At 48.7% G+C, this 16,239-nt stretch overlaps 1 protein-coding gene across 1 annotated transcript in view; it reads left to right on the top strand.

The window, feature by feature from the left end:
* Nucleotides 1-16,239, top strand: part of IGDCC3 (immunoglobulin superfamily DCC subclass member 3) — a 406,359-nt gene that overhangs the window by 269,425 nt on the left and 120,695 nt on the right. Inside the window, exons 5-6 of the mRNA XM_085644584.1 lie at nucleotides 1,700-1,837; nucleotides 15,573-15,731. Of these exons, the coding sequence (XP_085500710.1) occupies nucleotides 1,700-1,837; nucleotides 15,573-15,731 (297 nt within the window). The remainder of the gene's footprint in view (nucleotides 1-1,699; nucleotides 1,838-15,572; nucleotides 15,732-16,239) is intronic.

The following is a 16,239-nucleotide window of genomic DNA, read 5'->3' as shown; positions in this document are numbered from 1 at the left end:
ATCACATACCAGGCCAGCTTCTCACACAGATCTTGTTGGCAACCTCTAACATGACTAATCTTATTACCAAGGAATTCATGAAAACAGATCTAACCCTTTTCTATGTCACTTTTGCATGCCCAAGGTTTCACAACGAGAAAAGACAATAATACATTTTCAAATGTTCATTTAAAATATCTAATCATTGTAATTAATTCATGAACTGCAATTATTAGACACATGAGACTCATTATTGTTGGAAACATTATTAGAATTCCTAATACTACCCCTATCTATCTCTAATACCCTGACACTAGCGAGAGCATTGGGTGAGAACCCTTCTGCCAGACCCAGTTGAAGTGGTCTAACCTCATACCTTGGTGTAATGTGTCACGAAGCCTGCCTCAGTGCTTTAACAAATGCACTTTGTCTCAGTGTGCAAACCCACACACCTCTGCCTGCGCATCTTGCTTCCTTCTTAGAAAGTATGTTGGCGCCTGCGGAGCTGCATCTCATTCATAGCTCTCCGCAGCATCCATTATAACTCTGGAGTAAAGTACCTCTCGCCTTAATTCAAAACGGACGCTATTTAAATACTAAAACACCAGCCGTATCTCATTTTGCAAGAGATGCAGAAAAGCAGCTTTACTCAGTCTGGTTAAAAGAGTTGTCTCCTACGAGCACAAAACAAAGCAAGGCCATTGCGTTCTAGTATGTGTTCCTGAAACTAACAATTCACACTACACAACACCAATGTCTAGCTATAATAAATGTGTGGGTGACATTTTTTCGTGTTAGTGAAAAATATGCACAGACCACCATTGTGAAAAGATGCCAAGGTAAAAAGGAAAACTAAAATGGAGACAAAACGTAATCCCCTTAACATTTCTACCTATTTGTATATTGTACTTAGTTCACTGCAAAAGTTCTAGGCGTAGTATGATGAGAGACAGGCGTGAGCATGGTATTCAGATGCAGGTCAGATCATGGGCAAAATGTCTGGCCAAACTCCCCCAAAATCTGTTCTGTGCTTGAAATAACGAAGTTCCCAAGGATGTACAGAACAGTAGGAACCCCACAAAACACCTTTCTTCGACATTCAGATGTGATCCATAAAGTTCTAGCTCTTAAAATAATTAACTTTGCCTTTTTTACAGGATATCGCTGCATTGCTCTCCATTATTTCCTATCCACTCCATTTTCTTCAACAGGCTTAGGCTTTAGGAAGGCAAACAGGCAGAGTGCATGTGGCTATGTGAGATGTATATAATCTGCTCGAAGACATAACAGACCACCATTTTGTCCAACACCCACACAACCACAGAGTCGAAATAGACTCCTTCTTTGACTAGTCCACTTGGGAACTAGACATCCTGCATAAGCACAACATACATCTTCTATACGTGTACTAGACATGATGAATGCAAGGAACCTCTCCTTCACCAGTTCTGGGGACTGAATAGAACTTTACTATGGAGACCCACAGCCAGGTTTCCCACCTGAAGTAGTGGTAAACCCTACAGACCTTTGCCTCTGGGCAGTAACTGCGCTGCCAATACCAACAGTCTCTGCAAAGAGTGGTCGGAGAGAGAAGTTGCAATTCTCACTCATCTTGATGTAATTAAATCAATTGAATGATGGAGGGAGCACATTGACAAATAGGAATGAATACCACACTTGTGCTCTGGCATTAGTATAACAATTTTGTTTGTTTTCGCAGGCTCTCATTCCACGGGCTATAAGGACCCCATGATCCTGGTGGGACCTGAGAACCTCACACGGACTGTGCACCAGACTGCCATCCTGGAGTGTATGGCAACTGGCAACCCAAGGCCCATTGTTTCGTGGAGCCGACTTGGTGAGTTGATAAAGCCATCTCTCGTTTCGTCACTTGCTGCCACCATTTGGTTTTCTTATTTACTATTTTGGTATTTTCTATTTTCTGAAAATGGGTCACCTTCCCTGCTGCAGCAGTGGTGGCTTGTGACATTTGAAAGTGGTGAGGCATAAAAGTGCGGGATCAGTACCCTGAAATATGCGTGTGTAGCGAGCGAGCCCGACTGCCATAAGATGGTTTGGGGGAGGTGGGGGTGAGTTCCCCCAGGAACATTAGGTGTGTCACCTCCCCTCCCCATCCCCCTGGAACATTAAAAAAAAAGAGTGGGCAAATGGTGCATTTTCATGCAAATTTGAGAAAGCAAGAGGCTAATCAAGCAGTTGTAAAATGTAGTTATGACATCAATAAAGAGCCTAAAACTAAGGTCTGACAGAAGAACAAAGACGGTATGGTATAGTGGCTTTGGAAAGGCAAAGTTGTGACAGATGAAGTACAAAAATAGTATAGTACTCCAGGTTTGGAAAAACAAAGATCAAACAGTAGAAGCACAAAAATGATAGAGTACACCAGTTATTGCAATCACAAAGCAGGACAGCTGAAGTACAATGACAATACAGTGCATTAGTATTCAGAGTACAAAGGTGCAACAGAAGGATCTGAAGAAAGATTCTCTACTCTTCCAACATTTTACTTTTCAGTTGGACCAGTTGGAGGTGTCCCAAACTCCTATACACAACACCCCTATTTTGAGAATCCAAAAAGCATCTCTTTTAACCTTTCCCAAATTAGTCTTACCTGCCATTGGGGATAGAGGCAGGAGGCATTGAAAGACGAGTCCACAGAACAAATTGTTGGCCATTGTGGTTCATCAGAGGTGGACGGTGCAGGTCTTTCTCTAAAGGTGGATGGTGCACGATGGGCATAACGCGCCTGTTCAGAGACAGTGAAGGGGGTGCTGGCACCAGAGACCAGGAAGGGAAGCAGGGACTTGGTTGACATTTTGCCATTTGTTTTACTGGCCAGGACTATTTTCATTGCATGGCAGGTAAAAAAATAACAATAATAAAAAAACAAGCTCAGAAAGTCAGCAAATGTCATATTTTTTTTCTCATACAAAACATAAACCTAAATCAACAGATACAAATCACTTCAAAGGTGTTTTAAAGATGGCTACATGGCTTCTGAATAATTTTAAAAACAAAGAGAGAATATGAATAATAAAAAAAAGAATACAGAGACTTTTAAAACGATTTTACTAACCACTGATCCTGCCCCTTTCAGAATCTCAGATCATGAACAAAGCACCAGTATTCTTTCTCCGAAGAAGGTGGCAATCTTAGCTGGGACCAGAGAATAGTAGGCAGGTTACAGCAGAGCTGGGTGGAATGGGGGAGGGGGTGGTGTTCTAAACAAACCAGAACCCAGCGGGCTGTAACCTAGGACCGGAAGTGGCCTAGGCAGGTGCTGGGCCCACAGAGTAGGAGGGCTGATAGCAGTAACAAAGGGGATGGGGGTGGAGGCAGTGAGTATGAATGCAGAGGTGCATATAGAGCGTTTTACTCAATTTCATGCATTCATAGCTCCCCCTCTCCAGTTTCTTCTTTGTAGTCTGGGATTTGTAGTTTTGTTGATCCCACCATAAAATACAGATTGCAATTCCCAGAATGCAGAAAATTAACCTGGACCCCCAGAGCTACTCACCTATTTAGCTGGGACACTTGTGAACTCTGGAGATGGGGAGGTCGGAGTCTGGAACGGAGCTACAAAACAGGACTCAGTCACGTGCCACAAACAGGCAACGGAAATTAATATTTTATTACAGATAAATAAGGCTCAGGATGCAACTTTCAATTTTACTTCCGACTATAAAAAGAAACGCTCAACTGTGCGAGATTTAAAAAGTAATTTAGAGCTCCATCGATGCCTGACTAACTCCTGGCAGCCTTGGGGGAATAGTGTATTTCCATGGCGCGTCGTATAGCCCCACCTCTGCAACAACAAAAAAGATGTGTGCTGGGTCACAAGAGGTGTGTTGCTGTGATCAGATACACAGGGGCCAACAGGCACCAATCCTTCCCTTTGAGAGATTGTGCTCAAATGGAAACCGCAATATTCAACAAGACACGAGCCACTTACCTGCACCGGTGTCAGCCTCCTCATTCCAGACGCAGCACCTGCCTGCACTCCTCCCCTTCTACAATCTACTGATGCCCCGCCCCCTCGCCGGCCAGGTGTATGCATTGCCCACTCTGGGGTCCCCTGAGTGAACCGAGCAATAGAAAACTAACAGTTGACAGCATCGGTTCGCACCCCGATCAAGACCTCTGCAGTAATGTAAAAAAAATTTAATGACTTCACATGCTGTGCAGAGGGATAAGAATATAACAAGAACATGATTGGTTCTGGCTGAAACTCGAACACCTTACACCACTGTCGTGACCTTAGAGGTAGGTCCTCGCTCGCTGCGCACTACGATCACAGGCATTACTATGGCATGAGGAACAGACACTCACACGCAGCTACTGGGTGCCGGCCAGAAGTCCCGAGCGACCCCGGCCCCTTTATTTAAGCTCTCTGGCCACACCTGGCCAGAGTGTGATACATAGTGTGTGGGTGCTTCCGGGGTATGGACCACGATGGGGGTTGCACCTAGATAAGCTAGACCGCTATATCCCATCCCAAATCAGTTCTTTAACCAGAATCAACTTAATAACAGTTAGCAGACAAAATCAGCAAGTCTTCGGTTTGGTCTGGGGTTGGGTCTGAGGTCGTATCGATTTTGGCGACCATTCTGGTTCCTTTTTGGGCTGGCCACTTCCTGTCCACCAGCCGGGGTTCTGGGGCTGGAGTCTGTAGCTGATGTCGGTGTTGCAGGACTCTGGCTTAAGTCATCCGGGGAGCTGGGTTCCGTCTCTTCACACGTGGTCCCCCCATTCATCGATTGCTCTGAGTTCTGTGCTCCGACATCTGCCACAGGGACTCTCTTGAACCATGAAATGTTTTGGGTTATTGTCTCTCCATTTCACTCAGCAGTGATAGCAGTTCCTTGAGCTGTCTTTATAGTCCATGATCCTGATTCATAAGGGGTTCGGAATGTCCCTCCGCTCCTACGGTTCTTTATTAGGATGGTGCATCCCGGCTTCAGCGCTCGGGTTCGTGCTCTCCTTTGTTGACTGGCTTTCTCGTTGGTCAACAACCTCCTAGCTTGGGTACTTGCTGGGTCATATGGTTCTTGTTCCCAGTTATCAGCCATGGGAAGAGTGTCCCGTCGGGGCCCTGCCAGCATCAGTGACCACGGCGATCTTTGCGTTGTGCAGTGAGGGGTACTGCGGTACTCCCGCAGGAATTTTTGGAGAGTAGCTTTGGGGTCCGTTTGTTCAGCTACCGCTATTCGCAGAACTTTATTCACCGTCCGCATAAATCATTCCGCTTCGCCGTTGGCTTGCGGCCACTGCAGAGTGATGCGGTGATGCTTTACTCCTAGCCGGGTTAGAAAGTCTTCGAATTCACTGCCCTGGAACGGGGAACCGTTGTCTGTTTTGACTACATGCCGCAACCCAAAGAGCACAAATGTCTTTTCTAACATTGGCTGCAGGTGATTGAATGCAGTAGATGGCAGGACTTCCACTATGGGATATTTTGTGTAGCTGTCAACCAAGAAGGCTGTGACTCTTCCATCTGGGAAGCTCCCAAAATCGAGGCTCACCCACGACCAGGGCGACGGAGCAGGATCTTTGGTTATCACAGGGGCTGGTGCTTCTGGATTCCCGGTGAGCTGACAGGCTCTGCAGTTTCGCATGACGGTGTCTACCGCTTCTTCTAGACCAGGGAACCAAACCTTTTCCCTCATTCTGGATTTCATTCGTCCTGTGCTCTGATGGCCTTCGTGTGCCAACGCGGTCGTCCGCTCTTGGAGACTTTGTGGGATAACGATGCGTGATCCTCTCAGTATTACGCCACTCTCGGTGGCGCTGAGTTCGTCTCGGACTCTCCAGACTTTTCCCAGCCGGGTCCGATCCGGCTCATCCCATCCATGGACATCTTGGAGAAAGCCTTCCCAGGATCCTTTCTGCAGAGCGTCGGTTACTCTTTTGAGAACCATCAGTGTTCATGTGGGCCTGGATCTCTTCTATGGAGAGTGCACATGGACACGACCACTGTGAAATCATGTTGACAACGTCTTCCGTCTTCATTTCTTGATCAGAATTCCCGTCTGCGGGGTGAGCGGGATGACGCGACAGGAAGTCGGCAGGGTTCTTCGCACCTGGCCTGTATACTAGCTCCAGATGATAATGTTGAAGTTGGATTGCCCACCGCTCGATTCTGGGGGGTGGGTGAGGTGCAGTCCCCTTGAATAGCGGGAGCAGTGGTTGATGATCTGTTACCACCCTGAACGGATGTCCACTGACATACAGATGGAAGTGCTTACATGCCCACTTAATAGCAAGTGCCTCCCATTCAATCTGAGAGTAGCGGGTTTTGGTTGCCGTCAGTGCTTTGCTCGCAAATGCCAGCGGAACCCAGGTCCCTGGTTCGGTTTCTTGTGTTAGCAGGGCTCCTAGACCCACCGGACTGGCGTCCACTATCAGTTCTGTAGGCCGAGTCGTGTTGAAGTAGGCCATTGTCGTGCTTTCCAGCAGCGCCGACTTCACTTTGTGGAATGCTTCTTCCTCCTCCCGAGTCCATCGCCAGACGGTCTCCTTCTTAGTTAGGTTCCGCAGTGGCTCTGCGATGGTGGCAAGGTCCGGAATGAATCTCCCGCAATATGTCACCATGCCCAAAAAGCTTCGGACTTCAGATGCTTTTGTGGGAGCGGGAGCGAGCTGGATCGCTTGCGATTTCCTGGGGTCCACCTTCACCCCATCCTGACTGAACACGCATCCAAAAAACTCAATGGTTTTCTTGAAGAATTGGCATTTTTCTTTGTGGAGAGTCACTCCGTGTTCTGCGAGACGCTTTAGGGTGGCTCTGAGCCGGCGGTGATGGTCCTCTATTGTTGCTGAATGTATCAGAATGTTATCACTGACGTTAATGACACCTTGAACTCCCGACAGGATTTCTCTTACAGCATTTTTAAATATCTCCGCCACTGAGGATATTCCAGAGTTTTATCTCTTGTAGCGTCGAAGCCCTAGATGTGTCGAAAATGTGGTGATGTACATGCTTTCTTTTGCCAACTTCAACTGGTGGTAACCGGCATTTAGGTCTAGTTTTGAAAACCACTGGGAACCGTTGAAGTCAGCTAAGATGTCGTCAACCGTCGGTGTCAGATGTCTCTCTCTCTTTATTGCTTGGTTGGGCATTCTCATATCAATGCAGATCCTAATCTTCCCTGGTTGCTTTGGTTTTTCGGAGATAACCATGGGAGATACCCAGGGAGTCGGTCCTGTCACTTTCTCTATTACTCCCTGCTGCTCAAGCTTCAGGAGTTCCTGCTCTACTAGTGGCCTTAGGTGAAACGGTATTCGTCGATGTCGTAGGGCGACCGGCTTCACTGCTGTGTCAATATGCAGTTTCACTGGCGGTCTCTTCATGTTCCCTAGACCCTCAAATAACTGTGGGAACAGCTCTAGGATATCTTCTGTTTGAAGTGACTTCACCGCCTTTGCAAATGTGACTAGGCTTAGATCTTCGGCGGTGTGACTTCCGACTAATATATCTGCTTCTCTGTCGACCACGTGGAATGTGATCGTGACTTCGTGGTTTTCCGACTTAACTTGGACGGACATTTTTCCTTTCAGGGGAAGCGGTGTCTAACTTCCGTATGTAAGGATTTTGACTTTGGACGGCGTGAGCGCTGGTCTTGGGTTTAACTACTTGTAGTGCTGGCACCCCATGACGTTCACCGATGCTCTGGGCCGTTACGGGTGATCCAGCGATTTCGATGGCGCATGTTGGTTGTGGACGCCATCTTCGCTTGAGGTCGTTCACGAAGGATATAAGGTGGCACTCTTCCTCCTCATCTGAGGACGAGTCTTTCAGACATTGTCTGTGGTGGGCCGCTATCATTGGTGTCCTCGACGTGGCAGGTTCTTCCAGCGTGAGGTGCCTCACTGCTCTGGAAAGTTGTCTCCGTCCTGGAGTCCCTTTGTTTCGCATTCCTCCTCGGCATACGCTCGCAAAGTGGTTGGGGATTCCACATTTCGTGCAGGTTTTTCCCTTTGCTGGGCATTCATCTTGAGGGTGTTCTTCCTTCCCGCAGCATCTGCATTGCTGCCGTCGCGAGCTCCTATTGGGCCATCTGCCTCGCCCACCGCGAGTCGGCGTACGAATAGCATCTACTCGCTCCGTCTTGACTGTTACCGCCTGTTCAGCTGGTTGGTTGAGTGCGGCTTCCATGGCAGTTGCTCTGACATCTGACAGTTCATGCGAGCGTGCTAGAATCAGTATGTCCTCTAGGGAAATGCTTGGCTGTCGAAGAATGAGGGTCCGCAGGGTCTTGTTGCGGCATCCCTGGATGGCCTGTGCCCTTACTTCCTTGACCTGATCGTCTTCGGTGCACGTACTGGCCAACTCTCTGAGGCGCGCATGAAACATGTCCATGGACTCCCCTTCTCTCTGACGGGCTTGTCTGAGTTTAAATCGTTCATCATCGGGATTAAGCTGGGGGTCAAAATGGGCGTTCATGGCCCTGACTGCAGCATCGTAGTCAGTATGCGCTCCTGTGTTCCGGAGATGCGCGAGTAACTTGTATATTTCGTTTCCTGAGAAATGTAGCAGCAGTGACCATTTGACAGCACCATCTGTTTCCTCGTTGCTATGAAATAGTTGTTGAGACGGCCAATCTACACTTTCCACCTAGGTGATGCAGTGGCAGGATCAATGAGTTCGCTAAAAGGAGGAAATGCGCTGACTTGGGAGTGCAGGTGGGGTGGCGGTGCCGCAGGGGCTACTGGTTGCTGGGCTGCTGCCGCTGCCTGATCGACCATGGTAAGTTTCTGTTCTTTAAGACGCCTTTTCTTATCTTGGACTTTTGGGTGTGATGACCGTGGTTGCCAGAGCTTCTTATTTATTTTCCATGTAGCAATTGGATGGGCCTGTGCTTGTTGTTTTAGCAACTGGCTGACTAGTGTCTGTTGTTCTTGTTTTACAGGGCAGTTGTTTTTGCCAGTGCTTGTTATTTTCTGCTTGCCGTACAGACTGCGGTCGGCTGGGATGCCTCCTAGCGTGCTGGTGGGGCGCTGTCAGCGGGCCTTTGATTTCGTGTCTATTGGTCCTGGTGGCGTCAGGATATTACTGCGCATGCGCGCACTTCCAGCATTAGCGCGGGCTCGACCGGAGTCCTGCCGGGAGCACCAGCACTCTGTGTCACGGCTGGGGATTTAGCGTGTAGGCGGGCGCTGGGGGTTGCCGCTTGCTGTTCACTCACGGGCCGGTGATTTATGGATGTGATATCCTCCGGACAGGCCCTCAGTCTACAACTTTCTTCGTCACGCGTCACACGTTGGCCGCAGTCTCGCAGCTCTGTGTTTCGTCTCGGCAGCCTGGGCGGATTCGGAGTAGTTCACCGTCTTCTGGGGATATTGTTATCCCACCCTCGTCGCCAGTGTTGCGACCTTAGAGGTAGGTCCTCGCTCGCTGCGCGCTACGATCACAGGCATTTCTACGGCATGAGGAACAGACACTCACACGCCGCTTCTGGGTGCCGGCCGGAAGTCCCGAGCGACCCCGGCCCCTTTATTCAAGCTCTCTGGCCACGCCTGGCCAGAGAGGGATACATAGTGTGTGGGTGCTTCCGGGGTATGGGCTACGATGGGGGTTGCGCCTAGATAAGCTAGACCGCTACAACCACATTATTTCAGACACAGAAGCATTTCATGTAAGATTTTAAGAAGTGGTAACTTCAAGTTTAGCTTACAATACACAGCAGTTAAACAATATATGCCTAGCCTAATCAGTGGCATGGAACCACCCGATAAACATAGAACCTTTTCATTCATTCTTTTAATCTCACATTCGCTCTCTCTGCTCTCTTACTTATATTACACCCACCTCACTTTCGTTTCCCCTCGGTGGCTCCACTCAAATCACGCACGCTCCCTCCCTATCCTCATTGCGTCAGTTCTGGTACATGCCCTGATCGCTTGTCTGTGGACTTTGCCCCTAAACTATCCTGCCTTCCCCCTCCCGCCCGCTGTAGCTCTGATGTGATTACTGGTCACGTGCTTCTACAGCACTTAGAGGTTTTCAGGCTGCATAAATCAGAGCTGTGCGCAGTGGTGTGGAGAAGGGTCTGCCACGTGTGTACAGGAACTCCGAGTAAGACTGCACCCTGCGCTGCCCCAAGCCTACTGTTAGATCCATCACACCGAGTCTTTCACAATCCCCCGAGGGAGGTGTTATAAATGCACTCAATCTCATAATTAGGACAGCCACGTATTTCAACTCTGGCCTCAGTTAACACTATTCCATAGTGATGCAGTCATTTTACCTCTGTGATTATTTTCCTTACTCCGTATGCCTCCGACTCGGTGTCATCCACTGCCTTTCGCCCTGCGAGGTCTGGTCAGGTCTGGAGCTTAGAAGCTTCATGTCTCGTCTCCACCCCTTCCTCGTGCCCAATGCCACTACTGGCACTGCAAGCGAAGAGGGAGGAAGAGAACAAGGAAATGGCCAGTCACTGCGCAGCTTCATAATAAAGCCATGCAGTAATTGGTCATTGTTCCGTGGTCCGGAACCTCCCACCCCGCGCTGCCCCATGTACAGACCCACTAAGCCAGATGCCCAACTACGTGTCTGAGCCAATCCAGACACTGCTCCTGCGCCAAGACACCGCATGAGAGCAACGCCAGGATTGGCTCGGGCAGGCGAGTGCAGCGCGCACTAGGAGAATGGGCTGCTGCGGCAGTGAACTCCCCGGCTCACTAATTGCGCAGGTAGCGAGAGGCCTCCAGCACGCATGTCAGGCTGGTCGTAGAAAGGGAGCCAGCCAACCCCACATGCACACTTGGAAGTGTGATGTTACGAGTGCCTGCTGTCAATTATTTTTAAGCCTTACCCTTGCAGCTCACTTTAGGCAACCCGGCCCACAGCGGTGAAAAAAGGAATGCTGCCACTGCGGCTCAAAAAAAAAAACCTAAACTTAAATTTATTTATTTAATACGGGGGCTAAGGAGGACAACTATGCTGCAATCGATATAGGAGGGCAACTCCCCGGTGCCCCAATAGAGGAACCGCCGCTGTGCATGTCTTTTTTGACAAATTGCTGGTGGGCCTAAAAGGATGCTCTAGGCTAGCTCCTCTGCCTTCTGCACTGGCTTGTTTAGGGGCTACAGGAGTCTTTCCTTCTTTGAAGCTGCTGGTCCCCTGTGGCTACTATCTCCCTCGGCTGCTGCAGCTGGCTTTTCCTGATGGCTACAGAAGCTCCCTGGTGTTGCAGTTGACCCTGATTGGCGGCTGTCGGAGGACTTCCCTGGCTGCTACTGATGGCCGTAACTAGTTGCAGAAGGATGTCCTTCCGGTCTGCTGCTTTGTTCCTTTTTTTGCAGCTGCAGGTGGCTTTCCTCCCTTGATACCGGTGGTATCATTGACCTTTCCTGGCTGCTGCAGATGGCTTGCCTTCTCTGGTGCACAGGGCCGGACTGGCCGTAGCAGGCACCGGGCATTTCCCTGGTGGGCCGCCAGGGTGAGGGCCGGTTTTGGGCCCCTGAGGGGGTGTTTTTGCCACCTGGCCGTTTTTGCAGCATAGCTGCAATATCGGCCCCTGTAACAAAATCGGCCTAAACCGGCCCTGGCAAACAGTTCGGCCGCAACTACAACCCCCAGGGCGGATGGCCAAGCACTTTGCCAGGGCCGGGTTTGGTTCCCAGTCCAGCCCTGCTGGTGCAGACTTTCATTCTTGGTGGCAGGAGGGGGCTTCCTTATCTGGTGCGAGTATTCATCCCTGAACACAGACCATTCTCCATTACACTAAAAGTCATATAAAAGTTTGTAGAGATACCTAGCTGGCCCCGTTAGGTCTGACCAGATCAGTCAGTCCTGGTTTAAGTCTTGCATTCTGGTAATTGTAATTTTGATTAATAATCCACAATGTTTCAGTTAATAATCATTGCTGCTCGCATATATGAGTGACCACCAAACCACAAATTCAAATTCCAGCAGGGCGTGTCATCCTTTCTTAGATCAAGGAATTGACTGCTATTAAAGTAGGTAAAAAGAGGAACTGCTTTTACAGTGCTTGGAAACAACATAGCTAAAGTTTTAAGTGCTACATAAACGTACATAATGTTTTAGAAACACCCAAAATTATATTAGGCCCTATGCAAGAACTCATTATTATCATGGTGATGGGAGACCAAAAACCATAAGTGTTAGATGGGAAAGAAAAAAATGAAGGGCGGGTGAACTGCTTGAGACTCACATGAAACACCTTGAGGTCTCCGCATTTGTGTTCAGGCACTTGTTCAGTGCAGGAAACGAGGGGGTCTAGCTGGATCCTGGGTCCGGCAGCTATTACTGAACTGGAACCGGGATCCGACTGGACATAGTAAAATATGCTGAATATGTCACTGTATAATTTTACTATACTGGGAGGCATTCAGCAGCACACACATTTTGTCTGCTTTCAATTCCAAGCAGCAACACGCAAAGGGGGCTTTCTTATTTTCAGTTCCATCTGGACCCAAAAGAAAGTCGAATTTAAGGGGCCATCAGCCCTCCTTTTGTGTGAATATCATCCTGGCTGGTGGCTATTTGGAGCCTATTACCTAGATACCAATGCAATGGAGGAAAACAGAGGACCACAGCTTGTTATCGCTTCACAAATACTTAAGAGGAACGTTGGAGGTAGGATTTTGACTTTGCCTAAACCCTGTATATAAGAGATGTTTATGCACCGTAAGAATGTCAGATGTATCACTCTGCATGAGTAATTGCACCAATAAAGATTTAAATAGCACTAACTTGTTTATTTTTTGTACGTACTTCTATAATGCTGCCAGTCATCCGAGCAGAGGGTCGCAGAGCGAGTTACATCACATACACACATTATTCATTGATAGGAAATAAAATGTGTGAAAATCATTGTACGGGTGTGTTACATAAGACAATAAGAATTAGAAAGTGTAGAAGTTGCATATCACGCAGTAAGAGTAACATGTCGTCCACATTGGTAGATGTTATGTTAAGAGTGCATGGTCGTGAGTTAGGGTTTAAAATATAATGCTGTGCTTGTGGTTGTCTGCTGTAACAAAAGGAACGCTGTGCCAAAATCAGTGGCCCACTTACCCATCTTCATAGAAGAAAAATCTGTGACCTGCATGTTACACAGTGTGCTTTGTAGGAGACACGTTAACTCTCTATGCTACTCTGAGTCAAAAGTATGACTAGTGAAACACAGATCTTTCCAGCAAATGCATTATCCACCGTAGTTCTTTTATCACTATTATTATCCTTTGGGATTTGCTAGACACTCAAAGATTTCTGCAGAATGTGCCTTAACCCCATAAAATACTTAAAAATGGAGCCCTTGTGGCCAATGAAGCCAGAACAGATTTTCTGTCACGTTTGTCCTTGTTGTCAATTTCTGTGCGACAAAGGTTTTAAGAAATTAAATGTATAAGTTGACAGTCAGACTCTATTATGTATGACTCCGCCCCTCGTGACCACACCCCTTTTCATTATCACCCCTAGTACGCCTCCAATTTATGGCTTCCCGGATTAAATGTTTCCCGTTCCAGCACTGCTGCACTGGGTGTGAGGGTTTAATCAGTTCAAGGTAGAGCTCGGAGAGTTATAATGCCAGCCTCCCTGTGTCAAATGTGGTGATCCTCTCCAATTCCATAAAACCCATTGTTCCTCGGGTCTTTTGTCTGTCCAGATCTTGAGCGCGCCCTGAATGCAGCACAAGATACTATTGTCCGACATTGAAGGTTCCACGGCGTGACATGTTAGTAGTAAACAAACCTCCTACAGGGTCAGACTGGAAAGAAAATAGGCCCGGGCACCAAAGTAAACGTGGCCCCCATTACTGAATTAGGAAGCTAAAAAGTGGCTTTTATTTGAAAACTGGTGCAGTTTTGAACTTGTAAAGACAGCTGTATAAGTGTTTTGCAATGTATCGAAGTCTGCATGGATTTGAGCTTGCTGCAGGCAATCTTTGTTTTAATATCAGGGAAATAAACAGTAAAAAACGGCCAGGCAGACCTTAAAACAGGCCCACAAACAGCCAGAAGAACGGCCCAACATACTGACCTGTTCGACCAGCCCTTCGGGCACCGCCTGATTGCCCGGTAGGCCAGCCCGACCCTGGACTCTTACAGTAATGAAGAGTGTTTTCCTTACCGCCCTTTCCTGGGCCGCTGAAGAGGAATTGCTTCTCTTATTCAGTGGTGGGGTGGGGGTGCGCATGTAAGGGCTTGCGGTGGGGGTGCACGCCGGCACAAAAGCGGAGCAGGTCCTGCGATTATCTGATGCTGTTCTACAGAAGTTGTCAGGGGTCACCCAGCAGGAAGGGAATCGGTAGAGATCCGGCTATTCAGACGATAAACTGTGCCACAATTGCAGCGGGCAATTAATGGGCAACTTATTGGAGACAGAAGCCAGTGGCGGGGGGAGCCCCCCTCTCGCACCTCGACAGGGGCCCCTTTCTCCAAGGCCTTCGAGAAGAATGGAATGAGTTTCACCACTTCACCCCTCAATGGGCGAGTGCTGCCGTATGAGAGAGGGTATGGTAATTGCGGTCTGCCCGGAGCCCACGCGAGCCCTGCCCCGGCCCTCTGGAAGCGGCCTCCGAGGCCCGCCCGGGGCGCGGCCTTTGTCCGTTCGGGGTCCACATTAGCTGCCGTTGCAAGTCGCTACATCTTGTCGCGAGCAGTAATGAGGGGCGCTGCAACTGTTGCATATTCAGTTTGTATGGAGCGCTTTCAGGGGCTCTCCGGTGGTGCCCCGTGCGCAGGTTTCAGCTCCAGCGCACCCCAAAGAGATTCCAGTTTAGTGCGGTGATTAAGAAGGCAGAGAATCAGCCAGACGAGGTAGAGCTGCCCCTACGTCCGCCGCCCAGGAAAGTAGTTTGTTTCCATTGGTGCAGCAGGTGCGGTGGCACCTAGTCCCAGAGGCATAAGGTGGGCGCACTGAACCCGGATCATTGATGAATTTTATATTTAATACAACAGCCTGGGGGCCACTTCATTCCATACACTAACTGCTGGGCCCTCAAAGATCTCTGCAACAGGTGCCCTTTATTATGAAAAGCAGCCTCTTTGTGACCAATTCAATAAGCCACAACAGATTTAGTGTCTCATTTCTCCTTTTTGCAAATTTCTTTGTGGCAGAGTTTAACAAAAACATAAATGTATTCAGTTGAGAGTCAGACTCTGCCCCTCGTGACTCCACCCCCTTTTCACTGTCACAGCCCCAGCTTTCCAGAGAAAATTCTTTTTAGTTCCAGCAGTGCCTAGAAGACCACGTGTCCTTCCTCCTTTCAAGGTGGGTCCTTCTCAAGGTCGGACTGGCTTTTTGGGGAATCTGGCAGGGCCAGAAGGGCTGATCTTGAGGGTGAGCGTCTAGGCCAATTTTTTAGGTTGACTAAGGGCTCATGACTAGCTACGCTACCGCCCGCCTCCAGACCGCTGGCATCCCAGGAGTTAGTTTTAGAAGTGATGTACCCACTACCCAGGCCCTTCATCATCCTCCACTGGAGAGCATAGTGTACTTGGGAGTGACGCGCCAGGTCCTCGCCCATCCTTTGTCTTGGGGCAGTATTCACCCTTTCCAAATGTTTATTAACACTGTCTCTGCATTCCTCTTTCCTCCTCAGATGGCCGTCCCATCGGCGTCGAGGGCATCCAGGTGCTTGGAACGGGCAACCTCATGATCTCTGACCTCACCGTGCAGCACTCTGGCATCTACGTGTGCGCTGCCAACAAACCCGGCACCAGGGTGCGCAGGACAGCTCAGGGCAGGCTGGTGGTCCAAGGTAAGCTGCGCTGCGTCACACCGGCCTGCCTCTAGTGCTCTGGCCAGTGTGCACACCAGAGGAGGCTGCACCTGGCGGGGAGTTAGCAGTTTAATCCACTAGCATGGGCTCTGTTCCTTTATCAGGACTGTGCATGCGTGCATGTGTTTGCATGTGAGCGCTATGTAGTTGCCTAACAAGCCTTACTTGAATGTATCCATCCCATTTTGAAAATGTATTACTTGAATGTACCTTATGGTTACTGTGCAAAATCTAAACACCACAGAAATGCGCCAGGTATGGCGAGCAATAGAACCGAAAGTTTCCCTTGCACTGCTCATGTCGTCACACATGATGTCACATATAACCTTTGCGATTACATTTCTAGTGACATCTGTTATTTGGGTATTCTATATTAACTAGATGTTTAAATATCATGGAAAAACCGGTGAAAAAACAGTTAAACGCTGGGATTTCCAACCAAAAAAAAAGGAATTTCAGAACTTGGTGAAGGAACAAAAAAGGGCCA

This window comes from Triturus cristatus, chromosome 3_1 (assembly GCF_964204655.1).
Source record: "Triturus cristatus chromosome 3_1, aTriCri1.1, whole genome shotgun sequence".
Lineage (NCBI taxonomy): Eukaryota > Metazoa > Chordata > Amphibia > Caudata > Salamandridae > Triturus > Triturus cristatus.
Note: the sequence above shows the minus strand (reverse complement) of the source record. Positions and strands in the feature narration are given on the sequence as shown.